This window comes from Ochotona princeps, chromosome 27 (assembly GCF_030435755.1).
Source record: "Ochotona princeps isolate mOchPri1 chromosome 27, mOchPri1.hap1, whole genome shotgun sequence".
NCBI classification, from domain to species: domain Eukaryota; kingdom Metazoa; phylum Chordata; class Mammalia; order Lagomorpha; family Ochotonidae; genus Ochotona; species Ochotona princeps.
The window spans coordinates 22,496,790-22,524,246 of record NC_080858.1 but is presented as its reverse complement, the minus strand read 5'-3'; the positions used below and the strand labels follow the sequence as shown (position 1 = coordinate 22,524,246).

Sequence of the window (27,457 nt, the reverse complement as noted above, 5' to 3'; positions counted from 1 at the left end):
GAAGTGCTGGTGCGTGATTTGTTAGGGTTTATTTAGACTTTTTCTTGACGTTTATATTGGTGGAGGTTGTAAGAAAAAGTAGCAAGGGTCCCATTAAACAGATAGCAGGTAATTTTATAGGCTGAGTGTTTTTGTTTTTTAAAACTTTTTTCTACATATTTTTTTTTATTTTTATTTGTTTTTATTCAAAAAGCAGAGCTACAGAGAGAAGGAAATACACACACACACACGCAGAAGGGAGGGAGGGAGAGAGAGAGAGAGAGAATAGAGAGAGAATGAGAATCTCCTCACCCACTGGATTATTCCCCAAATGGCTGCTGTAGCCAGAACTGAGCTAATTGAAAATCAGAGCCAGGAGCTTCTTCTGGGTCTCCCATGGCGGTGCAGGGGCCCAAACACTTGAGCCATCCTCCGCTGCTTTCCCAGGCTGTAAACGGAGCTGGATGGGAAGTGGAGCAGCCGGGACACGAACTAGTGCCCATATGGAATGCTGGTGCTGTAGGTGAAGGCTTAGCCCACTCTGACATGACGTCAGCTCCAAACTATAGTTTTCCTTTACAGTTTTATTTTTAAGATTTTTTTTTTTATTGGAAAGGCAGATTTACAGAGAGAAGGAGATACAGAGAGAAAGATCATCCACCTGCTGGTTGACTCCCCAAGTGGCTGTGATGGCTGGAGCTGAGCTGATTCGAAGCCAGGAGCCAGGAGATTCTTCTGGGTCTCCCCGCTACGAGTGTAGGCCCATTTCCTACTGCTTTTCCCTGGCCACAAGCAGAGAGCTGGATGGGAAATGGAGCATCCAGGAAATGAAACGGTGCCCATATGGGATCTCGGCACAAGCAAGGCGAGGCTTTTAGCCACTGAGCCATTATACTGGGCCCTCCTCTATAGTTTTTTTTTTTTTTAAAGATTTATTTTTTATTTTTATTACAAAGTCAGATATACTGAGAGGAGGAGAGATAGAGAGGAAGTGGAGCTGCCGGGACCAGAACCAGCGGCCACGTGGGATCAAGGCGAGGACCTTAGGCACTAGGCCATGCTGCCGAGCCCCCTCCTCTATAGTTTTAAAGTATGTTGTCGGGGTGTAAGAAAGGAGTCTCAGGGTGTGGGGGTTGATCTTTCCTTGAACTCTGCCCTTCAGGTGGTCCAGCCCCACTTTAGGAAGGAAGGTGTGGAAAGGCTCGCGATGGCTAGGACACCAGTTGAGATGCCTGTGTCCGTTATCAAAGGGCCCGGGTTTGGTACCTGATTCAGGCCCTGCCTCCAGCCTCCTTCTGACGCAGGACTTGGCGGTCAGCAGTGAGGACTTCCCCTCCTCCTACCACAGGGGACATCTGGAATGGGTTTCCAGCTCCGGATTCCGGCTTGTCTCAGCCTCGCCCACTGAGGGCCTGTGGGGAATGAACCAGCAGGTGGGAGCTCCCTTTCCGTTAGTCTTTCTAAAAAAGCAGAATAGCAATCTTATCAGCTGGTACAAGGTTAATGATGTGTATGTGTGTGTGTTTATTTTAGGGTCCTGGGACCTTTGATTTGAGGGCCATCTGAGAGACAAGTCTCCTAGGGGAATTCTAGTGGGAAGAACTCCACTTCCCGTAAATATTAGGATTTGATTATTCCGTGCCCCTGGGAACCACATTCCTCTACCTTCTGTCCTCTTCCCTGCAGAACCCAGAGGTGCCATGGCGTCCGACCTGGAGAGCAGCCTCACCTCCATAGACTGGCTGCCCCAACTGACCCTCCGAGCCACCATTGAGAAGCTTGGCTCTGCTTCCCAGGCTGGGCCACCAGGGGGCAGCCGCAAGTGTGCACCAGGGTCCCCCACGGACCCCAACGCCACCCTGAGCAAAGATGACGCGGCAGTCCACCAGGATGGCAAACCACGGTACAGTTACGCCACCCTCATCACCTACGCCATCAACTCGTCCCCGGCCAAGAAGATGACCCTGAGTGAGATCTACCGCTGGATCTGTGACAACTTCCCCTATTACAAGAATGCTGGCATTGGCTGGAAGGTGCGACTCCTTGACTACCTCCATCATCTCCTGGGCTAATTTTATTTTATGATCTCCTGCCTTTTTCCCGGCTTTTCTCTGTTTCTGTACTCAGGTCCAGTTCACTCTACCTCAACTCAGAGATGTATAAGCTTGAAATCCCCTTTCTTCTACTGTCTCCTTTTCTTCCGGAGGAGCAGTGCTTGCAGTGTGTTAGGAGGCTGCATGATTCTGAGCCATCAGTGTAGTTACGGGAATAGCAGGGTGCTGTTCTCAGGACGGAGCGTTAGCCTCTGCCCTCCCTCCGCCCACAGATATTCGTTGCTGTCCTTGCTCTTCCCACCTGGCAGGTGTGGTGGACAATCCCAGCAGACTTTCTTAGCCCCTTCATTTTTGGCAAAATTAGAGAATAAGAAGATCAAACCCCAGGAAGTCCTTTCCCAGCAGCTGGTTCACCAAGCAAGAAACAAGAGGCTGCATTGTTCTGCTGGAGCTGGGGACGAAGCCATGTCTCCCAGGCCGTGTCTCCCAGGCCGTAAAGCAGCTGAGGCTCTTGGCTGGAGCCGGTCACTTGCTAGCGGTGGAGCAGGCGTGGGGAGTTCATGTTCTTAGTAAATCACCCATTGACGTACAAGCCATACGATGAGCTGGAGACTGGCAAATGCATTGTGTTCCCTGTGCGGAAAAAAGGGCTCTTCCAAACGCTCCTGAAAAATGGAATTACAAGATGGTGCAGGAAAAAGTACAAACCCTTGCGTAGGAGGTGACTTGAGACAGTTCATGGAGAGGTCTTAATGGTGAAAATTCTAAGTGTGTGCGTTTCAGAATTTTTTTTCTTGTGCACTATGATAAATTTACTCCTAAATTCCATTTCCGTGACCTTTTCCAAATGCTCTGTCAGGTCCCTGCCAGCTGTCACAGCCCCCAACCCCACCTGCCAGGGCCGTGCAACACCTTTGTCCTCTGTGTGTGGCCGTTCGGGGCAACCATTGAGAAAACAAAGCCTTTGTTCTACTCCTACTTTGTTTCTTGGTAATTGATTTAAATAGCTGGTTTGCTCTTGATAGAGTCGTGGGAGTTTGGAAGCATTTCTGTCCCTGTTGACCTTTGGGTGGGAAGGTTGGAGACTTGGAAATCAACTTTTCAGAGACACCTGGTAATCAAATTCAGATCCATTAGCTCGTATCAGTTTATGTCTGCATTTTTCTTGTGTCATCATCGCTCTTGTATCTGACCGAAATAATTCCCTCGGTCAGTGTCAAGAGGTGCTGAAGTTGCACAGCTGTTTGGACTTTGTACTGTCATATTATGTCTTCTTGGATTCCCTGTGTATCCTAGGGAGACTTGTCCGCCTTGTGCAGTGTTCAGATCTGACCTGCATCTCTGCTTCCACAGAACTCAATTCGGCACAACCTCTCCCTCAACAAGTGTTTCCGGAAGGTGCCCAGACCTCGGGATGACCCTGGGAAGGTGAGCCGCTGCTGTTGGAATGGATGGGACGGGTAGCCGCGAGAGTGGAGCGGTGGGCACGCTGGGCCTGGGCTCTTGTCGTATACTGAGCTTGTCGGAGAGGATCCTGAGATTTCCTCCGAGGGAGAGCGTGTCGTCATGGCTGTGAGCCCCTCCTTGGAATGGGTGACTGAGAAAGTCGTGCAATCTTTTTTTTTTAACCTTTACATAAAACTGTGTACAGTAAAGTAGACTCCAATGTCCCCATACTTTTAACTGGTACTTCTTTCTAGATGTAGAAAGTGAACTTTATAGTTTAGAGTCCTTTCCACACACACAGCCCCGGTTTTCACCTTCCTAAGGGAGAAGACCCAGGTCCTTCTCTCCACCTGCCAGATGTCAGAGCTCAAGTCTGAGGGATTTGCTTGAATCGCGAGAAGGGCTGGGTGATCTCGGGACACTTGCAGCCCTGGTCCGTTCTTCCCTGTAGTCCTGCACCAGGGGCTGTGTGGTCCCCAGGGGCTGTGTGGTCCCCAGGGGCTGTGTGGGGTCCCCAGGGGCTGTGTGTGGTCCCCAGGGGTTGTGTGGTCCCCAGGGGCTGTGTGGTCCTCAGGGGCCGTGTGGTCCCCAGGGGCTGTGTGTGGTCCCCAGGGGCTGTGTGGTCCCCAGGGGCTGTGTGTGGTCCCCAGGGGCTGTGTGGTCCCCAGGGGCTGTGTGTGGTCCCCAGGGGCTGTGTGGTCCCCAGGGGCTGTGTGTGGTCCCCAGGGGCTGTGTGTGGTCCCCAGGGGCCGTGTGGTCCCCAGGGGCTGTGTGGTCCTCAGGGGCCGTGTGGTCCCCAGGGGCTGTGTGTGGTCCCCAGGGGCTGTGTGGTCCCCAGGGGCTGTGTGTGGTCCCCAGGGGCTGTGTGGTCCCCAGGGGCTGTGTGGTCCCCAGGGGCTGTGTGTGGTCCCCAGGGGCTGTGTGTGGTCCCCAGGGGCCGTGTGGTCCCCAGGGGCCGTGTGGTGATGTCCACAGTGGCACCCAGTGTGCTCAGGGTGCTGTGTGAATGTCCAGCCCTGTTCTTCGCGTGACTGACACACGCGTGTGCCAATCCTGCCACCGTGTTCACTCCCAAGTGGGGTAGCTTCTGTGTGCAACCATTCTGTTCTCCACGATGTCGGCTTCTCTTTCCAGGGCTCCTACTGGACCATCGACACCTGCCCTGACATTTCCCGTAAGAGAAGGCACCCTCCAGATGATGATGTAAGTCCCACCTCCCCGGGAGGTGCGCCCCAGCCCAGTCCCCTCCTGCATGCCCAGTGTTTCCCCAGGCTAGTGTGGGTTCCAGCGGAGGTGCACCCAGGGCTCTTGGAAGTGTGCTCAGCTTCTGCTTGTGACCCTCAGCTGTCCCAAGACTCACCGGAGCAGGAAGCAAACAAGAGCCCACGGGGAGGCATTCCAGGGACCGGGGAAGCCTCACTGCCTCCCGAGGGGAACCCTCGGATGTCACTGCAGAGCCCCACCTCCATCGCCAGCTATAGCCAGGTAGGAAGCTCAGGAGGCCAGAGGCATGGGGCAGGGCTGGTTGGATGGACTGATTGAGCATGTTCAGGGGTGTGTGTGTGTGTGTGCAGGTACCTGTGATGCCTCATGCAGAGAAGGTCGGGCTGGAGGGGACGGCAGGGGAGGAGAGATTGAGAGAGTCAAAGACAGCTATGGGGTAAGAACTCAGAGAAGACCTGGAGGGAGAGTGCGAAGAAGTGAAAGGGAGCCAAAGCCTCTGTGAGAGAGAAAGAGGGTTGCATGGGACCTAGGAAGAGGACAGTTAGAGACCAGAGGGAGAGCTATGAGAGAGAGAGAGAGAGAGAGAGAGAGACCGGGTCCAGGATGGTGAGAAAGTGCTGCTGGGCCATGCAGCAGTTAGAAGCTGAAGAGGACATCAGGAGGGTCTGGTGTCCCCGGGAGGGTTGTGTTGCGCCCTCAGGCTGGGCACGGGTCAGGACTCCACCTGCTGGTTTTCAGGGCACAGGAGCCGTGGATGGCGGAACAGTGGCCTCAGGGGCTCCGGGCCGAGAAGGTGCCGAGGGCGCCCCTCCCCTCTATAACACCAACCACGACTTCAAATTCTCCTACTCAGAGATCAACTTTCAGGATTTAAGTTGGTCCTTCCGCAACCTCTACAAATCCATGCTGGAGAGGTCTTCTTCGTCGCAGCACGGTAAGTCGGGCTGGCCTAGCGAGTGGAATCCCAAGGTTACTTAACGAATGGTGAAGTACTCTCTGCTCCCTTATTTCTTGTTTTGTTTTCTTTCTTTTTTTAAAAAAATTTATGTATTAAGATTTTTAGTTTTTATTTTCATTTTGTTTGAAAGGCAGAGAGAGAAAAAGAAAGAGACCGATCAATCTAGTTTGCTCCCGATGCCCAGGACAGTCAGGGCTAGGCTCGGCTGCGCTGAAGCCCGGAGCCCGGAGCTCAGTGGGTGCTGGGGTGGTACGGCTCCAGGTACTTGGGCCCACATCTGCTGCCTCCTAGGATGAGCATTAGCAGGAAGATGGAACAGGAAGTGGAGCCGGGACCTGAACCTGAGCATCCAAATATTAGCTACACATATCCCAAGCTGTCTTAACCCTGGTGCCAAATGACCACCCCAGTTTCTTATTTTTAACACAGCAGGAGGTTGATCGCTGGTTAGAGGAAGTGTGTCATGGACTATAACTGTCTCCTGTGTCAGGAGGTGGGCTGGATTATTAGCATCAGAAAGTGAGTTGAAGGTTGCTTCTAGAACCCAGGACAGGGCTGTTATGGCTGCTGGCATCCCCAGGGTGACCGCTAGATGGCAGCAGAACTACCCTCGCCAGCGATTGGGGGGGATAATTCCTGTTTTATTGTGAGAGCAGTTTGCTCTTCTATTTCAGCATATCTATGTTTCTGTTACTTTTCCGTATGAAAAAACCTCAAACAGGTACATAAGTATGGAAGAACATAAGAAACTCCCTTGTGTCCCAACTCTAGTGTTAAACTTGTTTCTCTTACCCCCTTTTTAAAAAATTGGGGTGATTTAATGTAATTCCTAGAAATCATGACAGTGTCCTCACAAACACAACTGCAGTTGGCATCGCTCAGTTGGAATTTCCTGTTAGTAACCTACATGCCACACCCTACAATCAATAACACTTCCTTAGTGTCAGCTAAGAGCGTGTCTCTGTGCAAATCTCCCTGCTGCTCATGTAAGAATGACTGAAAGTTCTTATTGGGCATCTCCTTGAGAGATTATCGCCTCTCATCGCCTCTCTCTCCACAATCCCTGTATGTTTTTTTGAAGATTCATTTTACTTATTTAAAAGGTAGAGTTACAGAGAGAGAGGGAGGGAAACAGAGAGGTGCATCTTCCAGTTTACTCCCCAAAGGGCTGCAATGGTTGGAGCTGGGCCAGGCCACCACGACGAGTCAGGAGCTTCGTCTGGGTCTCCCACGTAGGTTCAAGGGCTCAAGCACTAGGGCCATCCTCCACTGGGTTCCAGGTGCATTAACAGCTGGATCAGAACCTAAGCCACCAAGGCTCAGACCAGTGCCCACAGGGAATGTCGCAGGCAGTGCAACAATGCTGATCTCATAGTTCCTGCATTTTTTTGGTGAAAGTTTTATTTATTTATAATTTTTAAAGATTTATTTATTTGAAAAGGCAGATTTACAGAGAGAAGGAGAGACAGAAAGATCTTCTGTCTGCTGGTTTACTCTCCAAGTGGCCCAGTGGCTAGAGCTGAGCTAATCTGAATCAAGAGCCAGGAGCTTCTTCCAAGTCTCCCATGCAGGTGCAAGGTCCCAAGGCTTTGGGCCATCCTCGACAGCTTTTCCAAGCCACAAGCAGGGAGCTGGATGGGAAGTGGAGCAGCTGGTACATGAACCAGCACCCATGTGGGATCCTGGTGGTTGCAAAGCGAGGATTTAGCCACTAGGCTACCACTCTGGCCCTGTATCTTTTTTTTTTTTTTTTTTAAAGATTTATTCATTTTATTACAGTCAGATATACAGGGAGGAGAGACAGAGAGGAAGATCTTCCGTCCGATGATTCACTCCCCAAGTGAGCCGCAATGGCCTGAGCTGCGCCAATCCAAAGCCAGGAACCAGGAACCTCTTCCGGGTTTCCCACACGGGTGCAGTGTCCCAAGGCATTGGGCCATCCTCAACTGCTTTCCCAGGCCACAAGCAGGGAGCTGGATGGGAAGTGGAGCTGCCGGGATTAGAACCGGTGCCCATATGGGATCCCGGGGCGTTCAAGGCGAGGACTTTAGTCACTAGGCCATGCCGCCGGGCCCCCTGTATCTTTTTTTTAAGGATTTATTGGAAAGGCAGATTTATAGAGAGAAAGAGATCTTCTGTCTACTCCCCAAATGGTCACAATGGCTGGAGCTGAGCCAGTCCGAAGCCAGGAGCCAGGAGATTCTTCCAGGTCTCCCACATCGTTCTAGGGGCCCGAGAGCTTGAGCCATCCTCTACTGCTTTCCCAGGAGATTAACAGAGAGCTGGATCAGAAGTGTAGCTGGTGCTGATTTGGTATGCTGGCTCTGTAGTCAGAGGCTTAGCGTGATACCCCGGCCCCTTTATTTGTACCTCCCATCCGCTGAACAACTAAGTTAGGTTCATTTCTTTTCTTTTTTTTTTTTTTTTTTTTAAAGATTTATTTATTTTTGTTACAAAGTGAGATATACAGAGAGGAGGAGAGACAGAGAGGAAGATCTTCCGTCCGATGATTCACTCCCCAAGTGACCGCAATGGCCAGTTCTGTGCCGATCTGAAGCCAGGAACCAGGAACCTCTTCCAGGTCTCCCACACGGGTGCAGGGTCCCAAAGCTTTGGGCCGTCCTTGACTGCTTTCCCAGGCCACAAGCAGGGAGCTGGATGGGAAGTGGAGCTGCCGGGATTAGAACCGGCGCCCATATGGGATCCCGGGGCGTTCAAGGCAAGGACTTTAGCTGCTAGGTCATGCCGCCGGGCCCAGTTCGATTCATTTCTCAGTCTTGGAACACAGTTCTAGATATTGATCTCCTAAAATATAAAAGAGGAAATCCAAGACAATTAATATATATTTTCCAAAAAGTGAGTCCTACCCAATTGTTTGTATTTGCACCAGTGCCTGCTGCCTACACAGGTTCAGTGTGTCGCACAGGAAGGCCCAGCGCCCCCTTGTGTGCAGTCATGGCGGCAGGGCTCTCGCTTCGTCTCGATGTCTTCTAGCAGGCGGCGTGACTAGCAGTTGGGGAGCCTCTGGGCATGCCTGAGTTCTGCATGCCAGCTTCCTGCCAGTGGAAGGCAGCAGCTGACGGCTCAGGATGGGGGGCCGCTGCCACCCACACAGGTAACGGAGGTGACACAGCTTGGGTTCCTAGGCCACCCCAGGCTGCTATGGACATTTAGGGTTAGAACCAACAGATGGAGATCTCTCTCTCTCTCTCTTTGTCACTGCTCCTCCTTTTAAATAAATAAGTAAATCTTAGAAGAAAGAAAGAAAAAACAGGAGGAAAAAGAAAAGGAAAGAGGAAATGAAGAAATGGGGTAGCACTGTGGCATGGCAGGCGAGGCCTTTGCCCTGGATGCCAACATCCTGTATGGTTCAAGTCCCAGCTGTTCCACTTCTTATCCGGTTCCCTGCTAATGTGCCTGGGAGAGCAGCAGAAGATGGTTTAGATCTTTGGGCCCCTGCACCCACGGGAGAGACCCAGAAGGAGTTCTGGCTTCAGGCTGGTCCAGCTCTAGTCTTTGTAGCTACTTGGGAGGTTAACCAGTGAATGAAAGATTTCTGTCTCTGCTTTTCTCTCTGTTAAACTGCTCGTCCAATGAAAGAAAACAACTTAAGAAAAAAGTAGAAAATGATCTGGAGCAAGGACAACACAGTAATGCTTGCCCAGGTTTGTGAGTAAATACCCTGGCTTCAGTGTCCAGCTCTCTCCTGCCCATCCTGCTTTATTTATCTGTGTTGGGAAGGCAGAGTTAAAGGAGACACACAGAGAGAGATCTCCCATCCTCGCTTTACTCCTCAGATGGCTGTAGTAGCTGGAGTTGAACCAGGCCAAAGCCAAGCTCCGGGAGCCGGGCGCTTCTCACAGATCTCCCACGGAGCTGCGGGGCTGTCTGCTGCTTTCCCAGGCACTTTGGCAGGGAGCATGGTTGGGACTTGAACTAGTGCCCGTAAGGAATACCAGTGCTGCAGGTGGAAGCTTAGTAGGCTGTTTTGTGGCCTCAAACCCACCCCCCGTTTTAAAGAAATTTTGTTTTTATTTTAAAGGCAAAATTACAGAAAAAGAGAATGAGAAAGATCTTTCATTTGCTAGTTCGTGATCCAAATATGAAACTCACATTTACTGACAAATGCTGTCACTTGCGCACTCCTTTTCAACCCTGCAGGCTTTTCGTCTCTCCTGGGGGACATGCCGCCCTCCAACAACTACTACATGTACCAGCAGCCGCCGTCGCAGCAGCAGCAGCAGCAACCGCCTCCACCACCACCACAGCCGCCTCCCCAGCAGCCCCAGCCCCAGCCCCAGCAGGCACCTGCCCAGGGCCCCTCGACTGTAGGAGGCGCCCCTCCACTGCACACCCCAAGCCCAGAGGGCTGTACCCCATCAGGGGGAAAGCAAGCCGGGGCAGAGGGCTATGGGCCATCGCCTGTGCTGGCCCTGCATCCGCCCCCATTGCAGCACGGCGGCTACCACCCTCAGCAGCACCATGCCCACTCCCACCCTACCCAGCAGCCGCCACCGCCACAGCAGCAGGCCCAAGGCCAGGCGCCCATCAACAGTACTGGCTTTGGTGAGTGAGGAAGCAGGGTGGCTCTCTTGTTCTGGCTTGGGAAGGGAGAGGTGGTTGGCAGGGGTAGGGAACTGTTTTCCCGTGGGAGCTCCCCTGAGGGAATGGGCATTGCTACTCAGCGCTGCATGCCATGGAATTCTCAGATGGGTTGGGGTTGTGTTACATCAGAGGCTGTGTGTGAGCTGAGTTATACTTGGAGCACAGAGGGAGGGAGGATCCAACAGTGTCTGGATGCTCGTGTGGATGCCGAGTCTTGCTGGCAGTCAGTCTCGTGTCTGTTAACTGGCTCTTCCCACCTACTTTCCAACCCGCTCTGCAGCCTTTCCTCCTGACTGGTGCTCCAACATTGACTCCTTAAAGGAAAGCTTCAAGATGGTGAATCGGCTCAACTGGTCCAGCATTGAGCAGTCACAGTTCTCGGGTGAGTGCGTGAGGGTGCCGTCTGGAGGGAGGAAGAGGGAGCGTGGTGTGTGGGACAGTCTAGTGGAAGCTGGGAACGACGCAGGCAGTTAGCCGAGGTCTCAGCATTAAGGCTGTCATCATTTCCCAGGTGTGTGATATCGATGTTGTTTTCAAACTGATTCACATTAACTCAGATATGGCATGGCTTATTCTAGACAGTTCTGTTTTGGGGAGGGGAAAGTTTCATGGAAATGCACAAGCCCTGGTCCCCTATTTTAGGGTTTGTCACCACTTCCTCACAGTGTGATCATGGCTGATCCACTCAGTCACTTTGAAAATCTGTTTTATTCATCAGTAAAGTGGCTATTCTAATCAGAATTTCAAAATGTGCAGATCTCAAAGATGTGAATTATTATTGTTGATGCTTTTTTTAGGTGGTTTTTTGGGGGGACAGCTTTAAAATTATTTATTTGGAAGGCAGAGTGACAGAGAGAATTTTCCATGCACTGGTTGACTCTCCAAATGACTGCAAAAGCCTAGACTGCCAGACTAAAACCAGAAGCCAGGAATTTCATCCTGATCCCTTGGGTTTAGGGGCTCAAGCCCTTGGACCATCCTTCACTGCTTTCCCCGGCACATGGGCAGGGAGCTAGGCCAAGTGGAACAGCTGGGACTGGAACCTGCATTTTGATATGGACTGCCATTGTTGTTGTAGTTGTGCTTACTGTCAGTGGTGTTCATTTGTGATGTGGCTGGGCCAGTGAAACAGGTGGGCGGGGCTCCAGTGCCTCTGCAAGGTGAGGATCCTTTGTTTCCCTATCTGCAGAGTTGATGGAGAGTCTCCGACAGGCAGAACAGAAGAACTGGACCCTCGACCAGCATCACATTGCCAATCTGTGCGACTCCCTCAACCACTTCCTGACTCAGACTGGTCATGTGCCCCCGCAAGGGAGCTCCCACCGGCCACCAGCCCCTGCCCGTATTGCCGACTCCTGTGCCCTCACCAGTGGCAAACAGGAGCCAGGCATGAACCAAGGTACTGCACAAAACAAATTGCCAAGGAGGTGAAGAGGGCTGAAAAGGAAGGGGAGGAAGGGGTTGAAAGAGAATTGAGAGAAATCGCTTTATGAGCTAGGCTCCAAACTGAGCAGTGGGACTAGTTTTAGCCATGTTGGCTACACAGCTGTTCAGTTAGTGAAGTTCTGTACTGAACTATGCTCAGTTTGGAAGATTGCAGGTACTTCAGGTTTCCCTGTTCTGTTCGTGTCAGTAACCGCTACCCAGATCATAGCTGGTGGAGTGGTGATTCTCTACATTGACGAAGTCTGCAAACCGGTAAAGTGAGAGAGATTTGGTGCTTGTGTTTTTGACTTGGTACCCTTGTATCTTTGGTATTTCACAGTTCTAGATCCTTGCCTTTTCATGTCAAGCACAAAGAGCAGTAAACTTCTGCAGAGAATCATTTTGCAGACTGGAGCTACTGACTAGGGCAGGGAAGGGAGAAAAAGCTCTTTGCGAAGAAGGGCACTTTATTTTTCTGCTTGCTTTGTTGACTACAATGATTTCCCCCATCACATAACTCCTCCTTGCTTTGGCAGTCAACTCCTACGGGCACCCACAAGGCCCCCACCTCTACCCTGGCCCATCACCAATGTACCCAATCTCTACCCAGGACTCAGCAGGATACAGTCGCCCAGGTAAGAGCCAGGGAGCATGGTTTACCACCAGCAAAGTGCTGTCCATCCTGAGGAACTGTGCTGCTGTGTTCTGACTCTGAGTCTGTCTTTGCCTTTTCCTCTGTACCTGTCAGAGGGGGTGAGTCTTCATGATTCCCAAGGCTGGAGGACGAGCTGGTTGCTGGGAAGGCATGTATCAGGGGAGACGAAAGAAGACAGATTTCCTGTGACATTGCCTTGTAGCTGTAGCCCTAAGAGGAGGTGAAAGCATACAGAGATAGGTGAAGGCGAAGGATAGCTCGGCTCTCTCTCTTGTTTCCGCATTGTCTGCCAAGCTTTGGACGCTCTAGTTGAAAAAAACACAATGAATCTGTCAGTACAAACGTGCCTGCTTCAAACCCATGTCCTCTTTCCTATGGGTTGACCATTTGTCAGTGGTCCTGGATTGGGAGGCACTAACCTGCCATGGATAGTACCAAGTAAACAACTAATTCATGTTTAAATACAGCTTTGAAAAATCATTGTGGTCAGGCTGCCAAATGGCAAGTATTTTACATTTCTCCAGTGATGCTGGACTATTTGTTCTTGGGATAGAAATGCGAGTTTCTGCACTGGTGTTTCATGTGATAAAGTAAGCTGTATGTCATGTTATCATAGTGACACAGGGTAGCTTGTGGGGGACGTATCATATATTTTTTTAAAAGATCTATTTTGATCGGAAAGGCAGATTTACAAGGAGAAGGAGATACAGAGAGAAAGATTTTCTATTTGCTGGTTCACTCCTTAAGTGGCCACTATGGCGAGAGCTTAGCTAATCCAAAGCCAAGAGCCAGGAGCTTCCTCTGGGTCTCCCATGTGGATGCAGAGTTTCAAGGTTTTGGGCTATCCTTGACTGCTTTCCCAGGCCACAGGCTGGGAGCTGGATGGGAAGTGGAGCAGCCAGGATACGAATCAGTGCCCAAATGGGATGCTGGCACATGGAATGTGAGGACTTTAGCCACTAGGCTACAGCACCAGGCCCAACAGTATCATATGTTTTAAAATTGATTTTTAATTTTAGATGATGTTAACATAGTTGGTTCAGAGTGGAATGGATCAAGGGTTAGGGAAAAGTGGGTGTGATCATTGTTTCCACATTTTCTGTTTTTCCTTTTTGTTTCATGGGTGGCGGGAGAGGGATAAGGGGAGAAGCCATACCCAGCCTCCTAACCACCCCAGTACCCAGGGATGGAGAATGGTCACTCAGTATCAAGCCAAGGTTCCGGTGTTGTGGCACATACTCCAAGGGTTCTGCCCGGGCGGTTTCGATAGTTCTGAAATGTTGTCAGTCTGGCTGATCCAAGGCTGAGGGAACCCTCTCATTGTCCAGTGGCTGACATAGTTGAACTCAGAGTCTCCATTTGCCCAGATATTTGTTGTCATCGTTTGGTTGGGGTAGTTGTCCAATTTCTTCTGTCCTCCTTCCTCTGGGATGGTACAGATGTTCCCCGTGGAGTTCAATGGGCTGCCATAGCCTCCCTGAAAGTCTGGGCCAGCTGTCCACTACTCCATCTTTTCCACTGAGGAGGACCAGTTCTCATAGTTGGTTCAAAGATCCTAACCCGGTGACCTGGGTCCTGCTGGACCTCCCCTCCGCCCCTGGGGCTCACAGATCTGGCATCCACCATGCAAGCAGGCCAGGCAATGCAGGCCCCACCGGACCCCCAGTCACTGGGGCTCAAGGATCCGGCTGCCAGCATGCAGGTGGGCCAAGGATCCAGGCCAGGTGATCAGGGCCCCCAGAAGTATCATATTTTGCCCTGGCTTGCCCTGGTTCATCTCCTGAGACCTCACCAACGTGGTGGCCTCCCACTGACCTACCTCTGGGCTGCTGCTCCCTGTTCCTTGGGGATGAACACTGTTCCACACTCATGAAGGCGCTTCTCATCCAGGCTCCTTTCATACTCTTTCTTTCTTCCCGACAGCACACCACATGGTCCCTCGACCCCCGGTCCCACCTCCCGGTGCCAGCGAGGAGATCCCCGACGACTTCGACTGGGACTTGATCACTTAATGCGTCACACAGTGTGGACATCAGCCCAGGGCGGGTGGTGAAGTCCGGCAGTGGGCGCGAGGCGGCTCAGTCTCCCCTCGCCCCCGCTTGTACATAGATATAATCATCTGTGTTTTCTTCTCTGTCAGAGAAGCCACCGCAAGATGCTGCCGAGGGTACCCTCTCTGCCCCACCTCGTTCTTCTCTCTTCTTTCCTGGTTTCTCCTGATTCTTTAATTCTTCTGATGTTGTTGTTGGTTGTATGCCGTCCCCCGTTTCCCGACCTGACACCATAGACCATGTCCACCTCTTGCTAACTTAAAACCGTCAGGCTAGAAGATAAGGGCGTGACAGATTTCAAACTCTGACTTAACTTTCTTCTTGAGAAACTTTGTGGCCTTTCCACCCTCGGGGCCTGAATTGGTTCCTGTCCCTGTTTCAGGGCAGGACTTCACCCAGCAGCCATGAATCAGCAGGTTTTCCTCAATGGTGCTAATCCTGCCCTTTGAGCTTTTCCTTGCCCTTGTGTCCCTTCAGTCCGCGCCTCCGACAGCACTCCTTCCCTGTCAAGGGTGAGAGTGTTGATGGCAGTGCAGGAAGGTCACAGTCAGTGACTCATGGAACGGGGATTGGCCCGGGACAAGTAGAACGCTGTGGAGAAGTGACAGACTACATAGTGTGCGGAAGTGGGTGGACACTGCCCTGCCACATAGGCATCCGTTGGTTTATTCCTGTCCTAGCCCATTCTCCAAGAAGGTAGGATTGGTCCTAGCCCAAACTCTGCTTCTATGGTAGGGCATGAGGTCAGCTACTCCCCGTAGGTTCAGCTTCTCAGAAACGCTTTCAAGTTAATCATTTTGACGTTCCAAGACATTTTTTTTCCCTGTGAAAATTCACTGTGGCTCTTTCTTGCATTTGCAAATTGTCCATCTTTTTTCCTTCATTCAGCAAATACTATTTTGTCCTCCTCTGATGGTGTGTCCAAATTTTCCACCTGTTTTTATTTTCTGAGATTCTCAGGAGAGAAAAGGTAACACATTATCACTGCGTGTTCTGTCATGTCCTGGACACGGTGGGAATCCTCTCCTTTCCCTGCCGGACTCATCTTGGTTGGAGGAGGGGCAGGAGAGGAAGAGAGAGCTAGGACAGGAGTAGGTAGGGCGTACGGCAGTTACTGATCCATAGAGATAAATGCTTGTCTTGGGATCCACAGCCCAGGGGCTGAAGTTTTTGCTGTTAGTCTTTTAAAGGTGAAGGAAATTCACAAAGAAGAATAAATAATCTAGAGGTAGGAGTTCCATGAACACCAGCAGGGACTCCTAGACAGCGGAATGGGGTCAGGGTGGCTGCTTTTACAAGGGCGGCCATGATTTCTTGCCGCAAAGTCCCTGGTGTGTACTCAGTGAGTGAATTTTCATTATGAGAGGGAAGAAGAATTTTGCCTCCACCTTTTATTTCACTAAATTTCCACTTTATGAAACATGCAAAACAGAATTGAATGACATGGACAAGGCCACCCTCTGGGATTTCTGCTTCCTGTTCCTATTTGATGTATCTGTATTTCCGAGGGATTTGGCTCTCTGTTCTCTTGCTTTTCCCTTCCAGAGAAGGGCGAGGGGGTTATTGTTGAGTTGGTTGAAGTAGCCCAGTGAGACTGAAGTTCACGGGCAGACAGGGCAGGTAACTAACAAGCACTTTATTTCTCTGAAGCCTTTTATAAGAAAGTGTGTGGGCAGGGGGAGACAGTGGCTTCAATCTCTCATGATGTCAGAGAGTCCTTTGTGGGGTTGAAGTATGGCCTAATCTTTTCCGTCAGGAAAAGGAGATTTTTTTCTTAGAGGGCGGTAAAAATACCTTCGCCCCACGTCCCTTTGTGAGGCGTCTTTTCCTTATTCCTTCCATCCAAGGTGTATCCTACACACTGTCCCCCATCGGTTCTCCCCAGCATCTTCCTTTCACAAACACTCCTTCCTCCATCCCTCTCCCTCCCAGATCCCTCTCCTGTCTGCAGGGGTAGGCGAGATCTGTGTCAGTGCCCCCCCGTTCACCTGTCTCCCCCAACCTAGTCTCATGAATTGAGAGCCCTGGTGGGCAGCCGGCATCACTGACGCCGAGGGCTGGGACTGGACGTTGGCCCTCCGGCCTCCTGAGAGTCCAGCTCCACTCCCTGGAGGGCGGCCCTGCTGAGTGGCACGGGAAAGCCATGACGCCCCTTGAACCTCAATTCCCCTTCTTTCCCATAAAACAGAAAGAATACTACTTTTTCTTGTTGGTCCTGCGTTGCTGGACATGATGTGTAGTTATTGTTGTTGTATCAGGTGATGTGTGCAAACTTGCCAGAGCTCACTGCCTAGAAGAGGAAATAAGGGAGACAATGGAGGAGAGGGTCGGAAGGAACAATTCTTTGGTGTAGGTCCACCCATCCCAGCCTTCCTCTCCTCAACCCCCGTGTTTCTGGTTGGTGAGTCCTTCATACCACCCATAATGCTTTGCATTGGTGCAGGCTGGGAAGGGGGGTGTATGGTCTCACAAGTTGTTGTTTTTTTGCATGCTTTCTTAATAAAAAAAAAAAAAAAGAATGTTTATAGTTTTACTGGTACTGGTCTCAAATTTCTTTCTCCTAGAGTAGCAAAGGAGAAAAATGAAAGCTTTTGATTTCAGTCGGTCTCTAGCCCCCCTTCTCTTGCACCTCTTGCTACTGAGTTTTATTAGGGAACCCTGAGATTTAAAACAATGATTTTTAATGTTTGATTTCTTTTATTTGAAAGGCAGAAAATCATTTACACACGGAGAAAGCTATAACCTTGCGCCTGCTGGTTCCTTCTACAAATGCCCACAAATAGCACTGGGCCGCGCCAACTCCAGGGGCCTGGCACGCAGTTGCATCTCCCCCTGCCCTGAGCCATCCCCTGTTGTCTTTGAGGATCTGCATTAGCAGTCTGGAGGGCACCTGGGTCTTGAGCTCAGGAACTCGGAGACAGGATGCGGACATCCTAGCAACATCTTCATGGTTGGGCCAAACACCTGCCCACTGGCATCTGTGGAAGACTGATGAGGAGTGACAGGTAGGCTGTTACCATTCTTCTTTTCAGATACCCTTGAATCTGGTGGTTCCTGTTGGGAGAGTCCTTCACGCTTTGGTGTGGAGAACACTGCCAAGGTGCTTGCTTCCTGTGATAGCTTAAACCAGGATCTTATGCTTTGGGGAGGAAGCTGTTTCCCATCTGGGACTTCCTGGGGAAGAGTGGGACCAAGACAGTTCCAGGTACTCGCCAGTGTTTCTCACCTCTGAAGGGAGGGAAGTCTGAACTGTAGGAATTTCTTCAGAAGTAAATGAACTCTCACAAGGAGTCTGGAAATGCCCGTTGCTCATTTGTTGTACGTTAAGTCTCTGGGACTGCACCAAGTTATTCATCCTGATATCTTAAACACTAACCCTGGGTCTGACAGGACGTGTCTTGGCGTTTCCAGATCCTGACAGGTGTCTGGCATAGCCAGGCATGTCATCCCTGAGAGCTGTTTGTTCCACTTTGCCAGGTTAGGATGTATTTTAAAGGTCAAACAATTTAAAGGGGTCACGATTCAGTGAGCCTAGCATGCAGCCATGAGCATAGGGCTTTATTCACATGCAACACATCCACACATGGAACAGGCAAAATAGTACTGAAATTACATTTAAAAATGTTCTGCTTTATAATAAAATCTGCAGTCCAGATGATCACCTGAACTGTCGAACAAATAATAAGTCACTATTTTTAGATTAAACCATTGTGTTAAAGTCAGATAAGGATGGGTTGTGGTACATGGATATTTCAGAGGTTTAATACATAGAAGTTTATACATACATAAAAATGAGAAGTTAGTGAGAGTTGGATAATACAGAAAAAAAGGATAGAAATGAACGTATAAATGATTGTATGTAGAGAGAGAGAAGACAAGAAAAATATGATCACGAGCAGATGAAAGTAGGTTATTAATGAGTGTTGTGATCCGTAAACAACAGTTGTGAGGATTTGAATAAATATCTTCACTTTTCCAAGCAAGAAGTCCTATCTACAAAAGCAGCATTGTATCGAAATAAGCACATGATTTAGAAACGTGACAAATTCAAGAAAAGTCTAAAATTGTCACCCAGGTTGTCTTTGGGAAATGAGAGCCATTGGGCAGAACAGAATAGGAGGGCTCCTATAGTTCACGATCAATATGGAATTCTTTTAAACTATGTACATGAATTACTTTGGCAACAATAGAGATTAGTTTGTTTTTTTTTTAATTATTTATTATTTAACTTCATTAATTACATTGTAGTATGTGACACAGTTACATAGATACTTGGGTTCTCCCACCCCTCCCCAAAGAGATTAGTTTTTAAAAACTTTAAAAGATATATTCAGATAATTCAGCTGTGAAAAATACTATTAATAATTAAAATGTTTGGGGCCCGGCACGGTAGCCTAGTGGCTGAAGTCCTCTCCTTGCATGCACTGGGATCCCATATGGGTGCTGGTTCATATCCTGGCGGCCGTGGTTCCCATCCAGCTCTCTGCTTGTGGCCTGGGAAAGCAGTAGAGGATGGGTCAAAGCTTTGGGACTCTGCACCCGCGTGGGAGACCCGGAAGAAGCTCCTAGATCCTGGTTTTAGATTGGCTCATTTCTGGCTGTTGAAGCCACTTGGGAAGTGAACCATAGGACACAGGATCGTTCTCTGTCTCTCCTCTCTGTATACCTGACTTTCCAATAAAAATAATAAATCTTAATAAAATAATTAAAACACTTGGTGGTATTTTAAGAAATATTTATTCGAAAGTCAGAGTAACAGAAGGGATAGAGAGACTTCCACATGCTTTTTCATTCCCCAAATGGCTGTAGCAGCTGGTTCTGGATCAGCCTGACACCAGAAGCCAGGAACGCCTTACTTGCCTCCCACATGGGGCTCAGGCACTTGGGCCATCATCTGCTGTTTTAAATGAAATCTGAAAGGGAAGTTTGGTGATATGAAGGAAAACTATAATGATGAAAAGATCTAGCAGATTAGCTTTGCAGTATTCTCCTGTGGCTTAGTTTAAGGTAGCAATAGATTAATTTGTACAGTGATGCTCAGAATATATGTTGATCAGAAACGTGCGGGCCTGTTAGGCCTCTCAGGCCCCATTCTCCAGAGATGGTGATCGCTCAGTCTGGGATCAGGCTCGAGAAGCTGTGTCTCTAACAAGTTCTGGATAATGCTGAGGGCCATGGTCTGGGTTCATCCTTGGAGAAACACCACGTTGACTGTTGGAAGGTTTCTGGATTCTTCTATTCGCCGTATCCCTCATCCTTCCAGGACCCCACGCTAGTTGGAACCCCCGCCTAGGCTGCCCGTCCTGTGTTTTCAGACAGTGGTGCTGACACTGTTTCTTTCTGACATGACATTGCTTTGGGTATAGTTGGTGGAGGGTGTGAGTTCCTCACTGAAGGCTGCTTCCAGAATGCCCTGCAGAGACTGCCTGGCTTTCTTCCTAAAATCTTTCCCCAAGAGGGCGTAAAGGAAGGGATTGAAACAACTATTGGCAGATGCTAAAGCAGTGGATAAATGGTCCCAGGACGCCAAAGCTGTCATAAAGGGAGCTGAATGAGCAAACAATGACAGGACTCCAACCACGTGATATGGAGCCCAGCAGACAAGAAAGACTGTCACCACCACCAAAGCCACCCGGACAGTCTTGCTTCCTGTCTTGGCAAAGCGACCCTGCCTCGTTCTGAAGACAATGAAGCCATAACAGGTCACCATAATGACCAAGGGCAGGAGGAAACCCACCACCAACCTTGTGAGGGTTATTGCAAACAGGGGTGTTAGCGTGGGTTGGGTGTAGGTGAATTCATCTAAATAGCTATACTGGAAATATTGCGATAGTTCAGATGTGTATAAAGAATTGCTGGAAGTGCTGGGAAGAAGTTCTAAGTCAGTAGCCAGAAAAGCACCAGAGTGACCCAGCACGTTCATTCTGTGCTCTTCCACGGGGAGCCCACTGGGGGTTGTTGGTGGAACCACGCTGGTAGGCTTAAATAAAGTGTCCCAAGGAGGTTGAGTGGATGGATTTCGGAGTGAGTCTCCAGAAGGTCTTTGAGGTGCTTGAGAATGGAGATCTGTGGTCCAAAGCTGATTCTTTGTTTGGAAAGAGGAAGGATCAAACACATTATTCATTTCTTCGGGCAGCTGAAAACTGAAGTTGTGAAGAGACGTGTTTCCCAGTAGATATGGATCAAGAAAGGGAAAGCCTGAATAATCATATGAACTGGACGGAGCAAAATTGTAGCCACAACGACAATGGCCCTTGAAGGTGTCTGTTTCCCGGTACATGAACACGGGTATGCACATGATAAGGGCCATCACCCAGATGCACCCACAGACAATGTCAGCTCTTTTGGCACTGCGATGATTCTGGCACCAGACTGGCTTGAACACCACGAGACAGCGGTCTAGACTGATGGCCGTGAGCAGGAAGACGCTGGCAAACATATTGAGGACAATGATGGAGGGGATGAGCTTGCACAGGAACCAGCCATAGGGCCAGTATCCCTGGAGAATCAAGTGAACCAGGGAGAAGGGCAAGGAGAGGCAGCAGAGAAAGTCCGCCACAGTGAGATGGAGAAACCAGACTGTGGTCACCGTCCGCCGCATCTTGAGGCCAGCCACCCATAACACCAGTCCATTGCCTGGCAGCCCTAACAAAAAAGTAAGGCCGAGAATGACCATAGAGAGAATGATGTGGGGGTCATCCAGTGTCTGCGAGGATAATTCAGTGGAATTGGTCTCAGCAGAGAAAGATTCCATGGCTAAACTGCGAAAAAAAATAGTGAAAGAAAATGTTGCTGATGAAAGCATCTTTAAAATACATGCATATTCTTAGACTTGTTTTTTTCTTAAAGATTTGTTGCTTTTTATTGGAAAGGCAGATATACAGAGAGAAGGAGATGCAGAGGGGAAGATCTTCCATCTGTTGGTTCACTCCCCCAAGTGGCTGCAAATGGCCAGAGCTAAGCCAATCCGAAGCCAGGAATCCAGAACTTCTTCTGGATCCCCCACATAGGGTGCAGCGTCCCAAGGCTTTGGATCATCCTCTGCTGCTGTCCCAGACCACAAGCAGGGAACTGGATTGGAAGTGGAGCAGCCGGAACAAAAACAGGTGCCTATACAGGATCCTGGCGTATGCAGGGCGAGGATTTAGCCATCAGGCCATCGCACCTGACCTGTACTCTTCGATTTCTCGCCTTCACAACTAACGGTGTGGAAATACAAAGAAGGCTCACTGTGTTTCAATTTGCATTTCTTGATCTTACGCTGGGACATACAAAAATGTTTTCTGACAATTTAAGGGGCATGTGTTTGGTGTGGCAATTGAATGGTTCCTTGGGACATCCTCCCCCCACAACCCATCCTACGTCAGAGGTCCTATTTCTGACCCAGTTTCCTACTAATGTGGACCTTTGATGACAAGTGATGGGTTCCAACACTTGGGTGTGGGAGACCTGGGCTGGTCCCAGCTTGGCCCGTTCTCCGCTGTTGTGCCCATTTGTGAAGGGAGGTTGCAGGATCTTGTTCTCTGTCTCTCTCCATTGCAAATAAAATGAAAAATCATAAAACAGTAACAATTTTATAAAATCTACTGCATAGATTTAGATGTCTATCAAAATTACAATCTCATTTCCAAATCCATATAATGTGGGCTTGGTGTGATAGCCTATTGGCTAAATCCTCACCTTGCGTCCACTAGGATTTCATGTGGGTGCCAGTTCTCATCCCAGCAGCTCCACTTCCCATCCAGCTCCCTGCTTGTGGCCTGGGAAAGCAATCGAGGATGACCCAAGGCCTTGGGACCCTGCACCCACGTGGGAGACCTGGAGGAGGTTCCTGGCTCCTGGCTCTGGATCAGCACAGCACCAATCGTTGCGCTCACTTGGGGAGTGAATCATCGGACGGAAACTCTTCCTCTCTGTTTCTCCTCCTCTGTATATATCTGACTTTGTAATAAAAAAAAAATCTTTAAAAAAATTCTAATTCTTAATCATTATGTTTTACCTGGAATGTTTTTCTAGTTCCTTTGTGGTCTCTTCTAACTTACTTTTGGTTTTAAGCTCCAATTCTTATTGGCTGTATTTACTTTTTGCATTTCTTCTTTATAGGAACCCAAAATATTTTTGTGACTTCTGAGTAGTTTTGCTGAGTGAAGCAAATGTTGTCACAGGACTTTATATAGTTAGCAGAAGCTAAAGTGATGTGTCAACAAGATAAAAAAGCAGAAGTGATTCCCAGTCCCTTTTCTGTGGCTCTATCTACTCCTGGACGGAAGCTCTGAAGCCCTAGCACAGCCCCTTGCTCTGCTGTGGGTACAGCCAGCCACCCTGCTCCACTGCCCCCCTAGCCCTTCCACATAGATTCAGGCGTAAATCCACCAGAAATGGTCAGAAGCAGAGCATCAAGCATGCTAGGACTGCAGGGAATATTCTTGGCAATCATCTTTCTTTCTACTTGACTTTTTGACATTGACACTGTAAATCAGGTGACTTTGACATAATCACTAGGAATTTCCCAAAGACTGTCAGATCAATACTTTTTTTTTAACTGAAAAGAATCACATAACTGAAAAATCTGTAGAATTGTTAACAAAGGGGAAAGGACTGCACAAATCTAAGCGACAAGGGTTAAAAGGAGCAAAAGTCCAACATAAAACAAATGGAGATACCTGGCATGAGCTGTGTTTTAAATATCTTTGAAGAGGATACTTCGAGAAGTCCATGGAAAATTGGAATTTAAAGATACATTAGGTCAGGCATCTGGACCAGCAGTTAAGACTGGATTGCTTGTGGGCCCAGCATGATGGCTCAGTAGCTAAATCCTCCCCTTGCAACTGCTGTGATCCTGTATGGCTTGAAGCCCAGCTGCTCTACTTCCCGTCCAGCTCCCTGCCTATGACCTGGAAGGCGGTAGAGGGACCCTGAAAGCCTTGGGACCCTGCACCCACATGAGAGACCCAGAAGAAGCTCTTGTCTCCTGGCTTTGGATTGTCTTGGCTTTTGTCATTGAGGCCACTTAAGGAGTACACCAGTGGGTGGAGAGTCTTTCTCTGTCTCTCCTTCTCTCTGGAAACCTGCCTTTCTAATGAAATGAAATAAATCTTTAAGAAAGAAAAGATTGGATTGCCTACCTCTCAAACATAAATGCCTGAGTTTGAGTCTTGGCTCCTCTGCTTGGTCCAGCTTCCTGCTAATGTGCACCCTAGGAAGCAGCAGGTGCAAGGATCAGGAGTTAAATCCTTCCCACCCAAGTGGGAGGCCTCGGTTGGGTCCCCGGCTCCTGGCTGTTTCCTGGCCAAGCTCCAGCCATTGCAGATCTTTGGGATGTGAACCAGTAAACAGGAGTTCTCTGTTTTTGTTTCTGTTTATTCCTCTCTACCTCTCAAATTAAAACAAATTAAAAAAATATTTTTATTGGGAAGTCAGATATACAGAGAGGAGGAGAGACATAGAGGAAGATCTTCCATCTGATGATTCACTCCCCAAACGACCGCAATGGCTGGACCTGAGCCGATGCAAAGCCAGGAACCAGGAGGCTCTTCCAGGTCTCCCACGCGGGTGCAGGGTCTCAAAGCTTTGGGCCATCCTCGACTGCTTTCCTAGTCCATAAGCAGGGAGCTGGATGGGAAGCAGGGCTGTTGGGATTAGACTCGGTGCCCATATGGGATCCTGGCATGTTCAAGGTGAGGACTTTAGCCGCTAGGCTACTATGATGGACCCAAATAAGCAAAAATTTTAAATTCGATTTAGGGGAACTGGCATTGTGGCATAGTGAGTAAGGCTGCCACCTGCAGTGCCAACATCCCTTTGGGCTCTGGTTTGTGTCCCAACTGCTCCCTTCTGATCCAGCTCCTTGTTAATGGCCTCAGAAAATCATGGAAGATGACTCGAATGCTTAGGCCCCTGCGACCTGTACAGCAGCCCTGATGAAACCCCTGCCTTTTGCTTTTGCCTGGACCTGCCTGGCTGCTGAGATCATCTGGGGTGTAAGTCAGCGGATGGCAAGTTTCTCTCTCTTCCCCTTTCTCTCTCTCTCATCTCTGGAAGTCTGGAAGTCTGACTTTCAGATAAATAAATCTCAAAGAGATAGAGATAGAGAGAGAGAGATAGAGAGAGAGATTGATTTAGTGGCAACTGCTTGAACTAGTGAGTGAGACAGCAGCTAGAACACCTGCCTTCCATGTCGTAGTACCTGGGTCTCCATGCAGCGCTGACTGCTGACGGCAGCTTCCTGACAATGCAGACCCTCCGGGAACCGTGATCACTCAGCTAAGAGGTCCCCACTGCCTACACAGGAGAACCGCATTGGGCTCCTGGCTCTCACCCTGACCCACTCCTGTGGGGATCTGGGCAGAGAAGCGGTGGATGGAAGCCTTTCCTCCCCTATCTGTCTCTTCAATAAGTTTAAAAGAGGAGAGAGAGAGAGAACTGACTTTATGCATAGTTTTTAAGTAACACACATTGGCTGCAAATGTTTTACATTGCCCTTACATCATCTGAGTCGAAATAATTCAAATAGGAGTATATGTGTGAGTGAAGGCTTAAAAGTCCTTCAGTACAAGCTTGCTTTTTGCATCTGTCCAAGTTGTTCAGTTGAAAATATGCCATTATGTTTAAAATTAGTACAGGATGTTTATATTTTAGATTTTCAAAACGGAATTGACCAGCTATAACGAAAAAGATACATAAAATCCTGAAGCTAAAATTCAATTACCTTCAGGAAAGAAAAGTCACTTCTACAACCAAACACTAGCGATAGGATGACCAAGTCAAGTGCAGCCGGAAATGGGTAAACAAAAACAACAACAACAAAAAACATAAAGGTGGAAATCAAATGAGAAAAAGAATTTCAAAGGCATGGAATGATTTGATAAAACAGAGCTAATCAAGAAAGCCGAAATCAAGGGTCAAAAGGAGAGGGGGGGATAATGACACAGAATTCACTCACTGTTCCAGAAGAAGCAGCAGAGAATACAGAAGATTGCGAAAAAGATCCAAGCACAAGATGAAAGAACAGTTGGAGCAGAGGGAAACAGGCGGTAATGAGCAAAGCCAGCGAGGAGTGCGTTATCTGGCGGTCGGTCTTTCTTACCGAAACACTGAAACAGGGTCGGAAGGATTCGGGGTCAGGCTGGGGTCCCTGTGAGTTCTCTCTGGCTCCCCACCCTTGAGCTCAAGCAAGTCCTGAAGAACGACTCAGGGATCTGCGGAGCTCTTCCTCCTCTCTCTGTTTCTGAGAATAAGTTGGCTTCATGACCCAGGCTACTGCCTGACTTCACGGGGGAGGAGGAGTCCCTCGCTGATTCACGTCTACATAGCTGAGATAAGAAAGCAGAAAAACAGAAGTGGGAGAGGACAGCTCTGCAAGATCTGTTACAGGATGCAGAATGTGGTCAAGAGATGAGTCCTTCACAACCCAAAGCTTTCCCCTCAGCAGGTTTTACTTTTACTTTGGCAATGGAAAGTTCCTAGGAGAGAGGCGTGTTCATGAAACGAGTGAGGGAAAATGTCCTGTGCAAATCCATTGATTTTAGACAATGTCTCAGAGACTTGGTTCAGTTTGTTTTTTTCTGAAAGTGTAATGTATGCACTTTAAGAATGAAATCATATTCCAACCTCTGAAAGTGCCCCCTCCCCCAATTACAATACAATCAGATTCAGGTATAAGAACAGAAGCAGTATTAGAGAATGCACACATGCTGGCATATGTCATGGCCCAGCCTAACATTGCCTGTTCCCTGTTCTGACACTCCTTGGTGGGTAGTGTGATCTAGCCCTGCTGGGTAGGCTCCCAGTCCTAGCTTTAGTGAGCACCAGTGGGTGGTGGTCAGCAGTGATCCATGCTAATTAACCCAACTCAGGTGTCCCACGTGAGTGGGGCATTGGTCTGACCCAGCAAGATCCTACAGCTTCCCCCCGCCCAACCGCTCTGTTTCAGTCCCCTTGCTTACCTGCAAGTACAGTGGCCTTGTCATTGGGAATCCCTCAGAAGTCATTCCTCACCTGCAACACAGCCTTTTACCTCGTCCCTGAGCAATCCAGTCTTTATGTCTAGGAGTGCATGGACTCCCCAGCCACGTCTTCCAAAGCCCAGTCTTCCAGTGAGGTGGGGTACTGGCCTGGAGCTCTGCCCACCCACTGGGGTCCCAAGCTCCTCGCATGTATGCTGGGCTGGGACCTTACCCCTCTTCCCACCCAAGATCCAAACCCATTCAAAATCCCCCAAGCCTGGTCCACCTGCACACCATGCCAGCAGCTAACCCAGGGCTCTCCCCTCCCTACCTCTATCCAGCTCCTATCCTGCCCAGGACCAGTATGTAGGGAAAATCCCCAGGCTGGCTCTACCTGCCTGGACGTGAGCCCCCAGGGCTCTGAATGCCCTCTCCAGACTCCTGCAGGCCCACACTCTCATACCCCCATGAACCTGCCACCCACACCAGCCAGCGTAAAGGCAGCAGGCATCTGCCTGTTTTTATTTGAAACAGATTTACACAGGAAAGACAGATATCTTTTCTTTTTTTACTTTTACTGGATCACGTAAACTTTTTTTTTTAACTTTTTTTTATTATTAATTACATTGCATTATGTGGTACATTTTTATATGCACTGGGATTCCCCCCACCCCTCCCAAAACCCTCCCCCCACGGTGGATTGCTCCACCTTATTGCATTTCCATAGTTCAAATTCATTTGACATTCTTTCATTGGAGGTATTTATCAAGCATAAAGTCCAGCATCTTATTGTTCTGATAAGTTCAATAGTTTCTTGGTGAGACCATCTCTGGTCTGAAGGTAGAGCCAGCAGAGTATCATCCCAATCAATTAAAAGCTTCAACATAATATTTACAACCAATTACAACATTATGGCATTAATTGACATGGTATTGATTAACCAATATGTTAATAGGAAAATGCAGGTTCTCAACCACAACCTGTGACTTCTTCATAGACGTTTCCATTTTGGTTTATATTCTACCGTGTTCTATACACCTTAAAATGGCTATAGATTGCCTTTCAGCTGTCTCATGTCTATTTTAGTTTTAGTATTTAGCAGTTTATAGCATTGA

At 49.0% G+C, this 27,457-nt stretch overlaps 2 protein-coding genes across 3 annotated transcripts; one reads left to right on the top strand and one right to left on the bottom strand.

Moving 5' to 3' along the window:
• Window positions 1-1,618: 1,618 nt before the first annotated feature.
• FOXJ2 (forkhead box J2) lies at window positions 1,619-15,293 on the top strand. Its single transcript, XM_004596420.2, has 10 exons — window positions 1,619-2,012; window positions 3,387-3,461; window positions 4,614-4,682; window positions 4,824-4,964; window positions 5,442-5,637; window positions 9,823-10,227; window positions 10,547-10,648; window positions 11,456-11,665; window positions 12,228-12,326; window positions 14,270-15,293. The coding sequence occupies exons 1-10, from the start codon at window positions 1,680-1,682 to the stop codon at window positions 14,356-14,358; spliced, it is 1,719 nt and encodes a 572-aa protein (XP_004596477.2). The 5' UTR covers window positions 1,619-1,679; the 3' UTR covers window positions 14,359-15,293.
• A 3,837-nt stretch (window positions 15,294-19,130) lies between these two features.
• C3AR1 (complement C3a receptor 1) lies at window positions 19,131-25,682 on the bottom strand. Of its 2 annotated transcripts, none has more exons than XM_004596419.2 (2): window positions 25,484-25,682; window positions 19,131-21,158 (listed from the first exon to the last, which is right to left on the bottom strand). In XM_004596419.2, the coding sequence occupies exon 2, from the start codon at window positions 21,149-21,151 to the stop codon at window positions 19,709-19,711; it is 1,443 nt and encodes a 480-aa protein (XP_004596476.2). In that variant the 5' UTR covers window positions 21,152-21,158; window positions 25,484-25,682; the 3' UTR covers window positions 19,131-19,708. The 2 variants fall into 2 exon arrangements, with proteins under 2 accessions (XP_004596476.2, XP_058512022.1); XM_058656039.1 differs by having other exon boundaries at window positions 19,131-21,042.
• Between the last annotated feature and the right edge of the window lie 1,775 nt (window positions 25,683-27,457).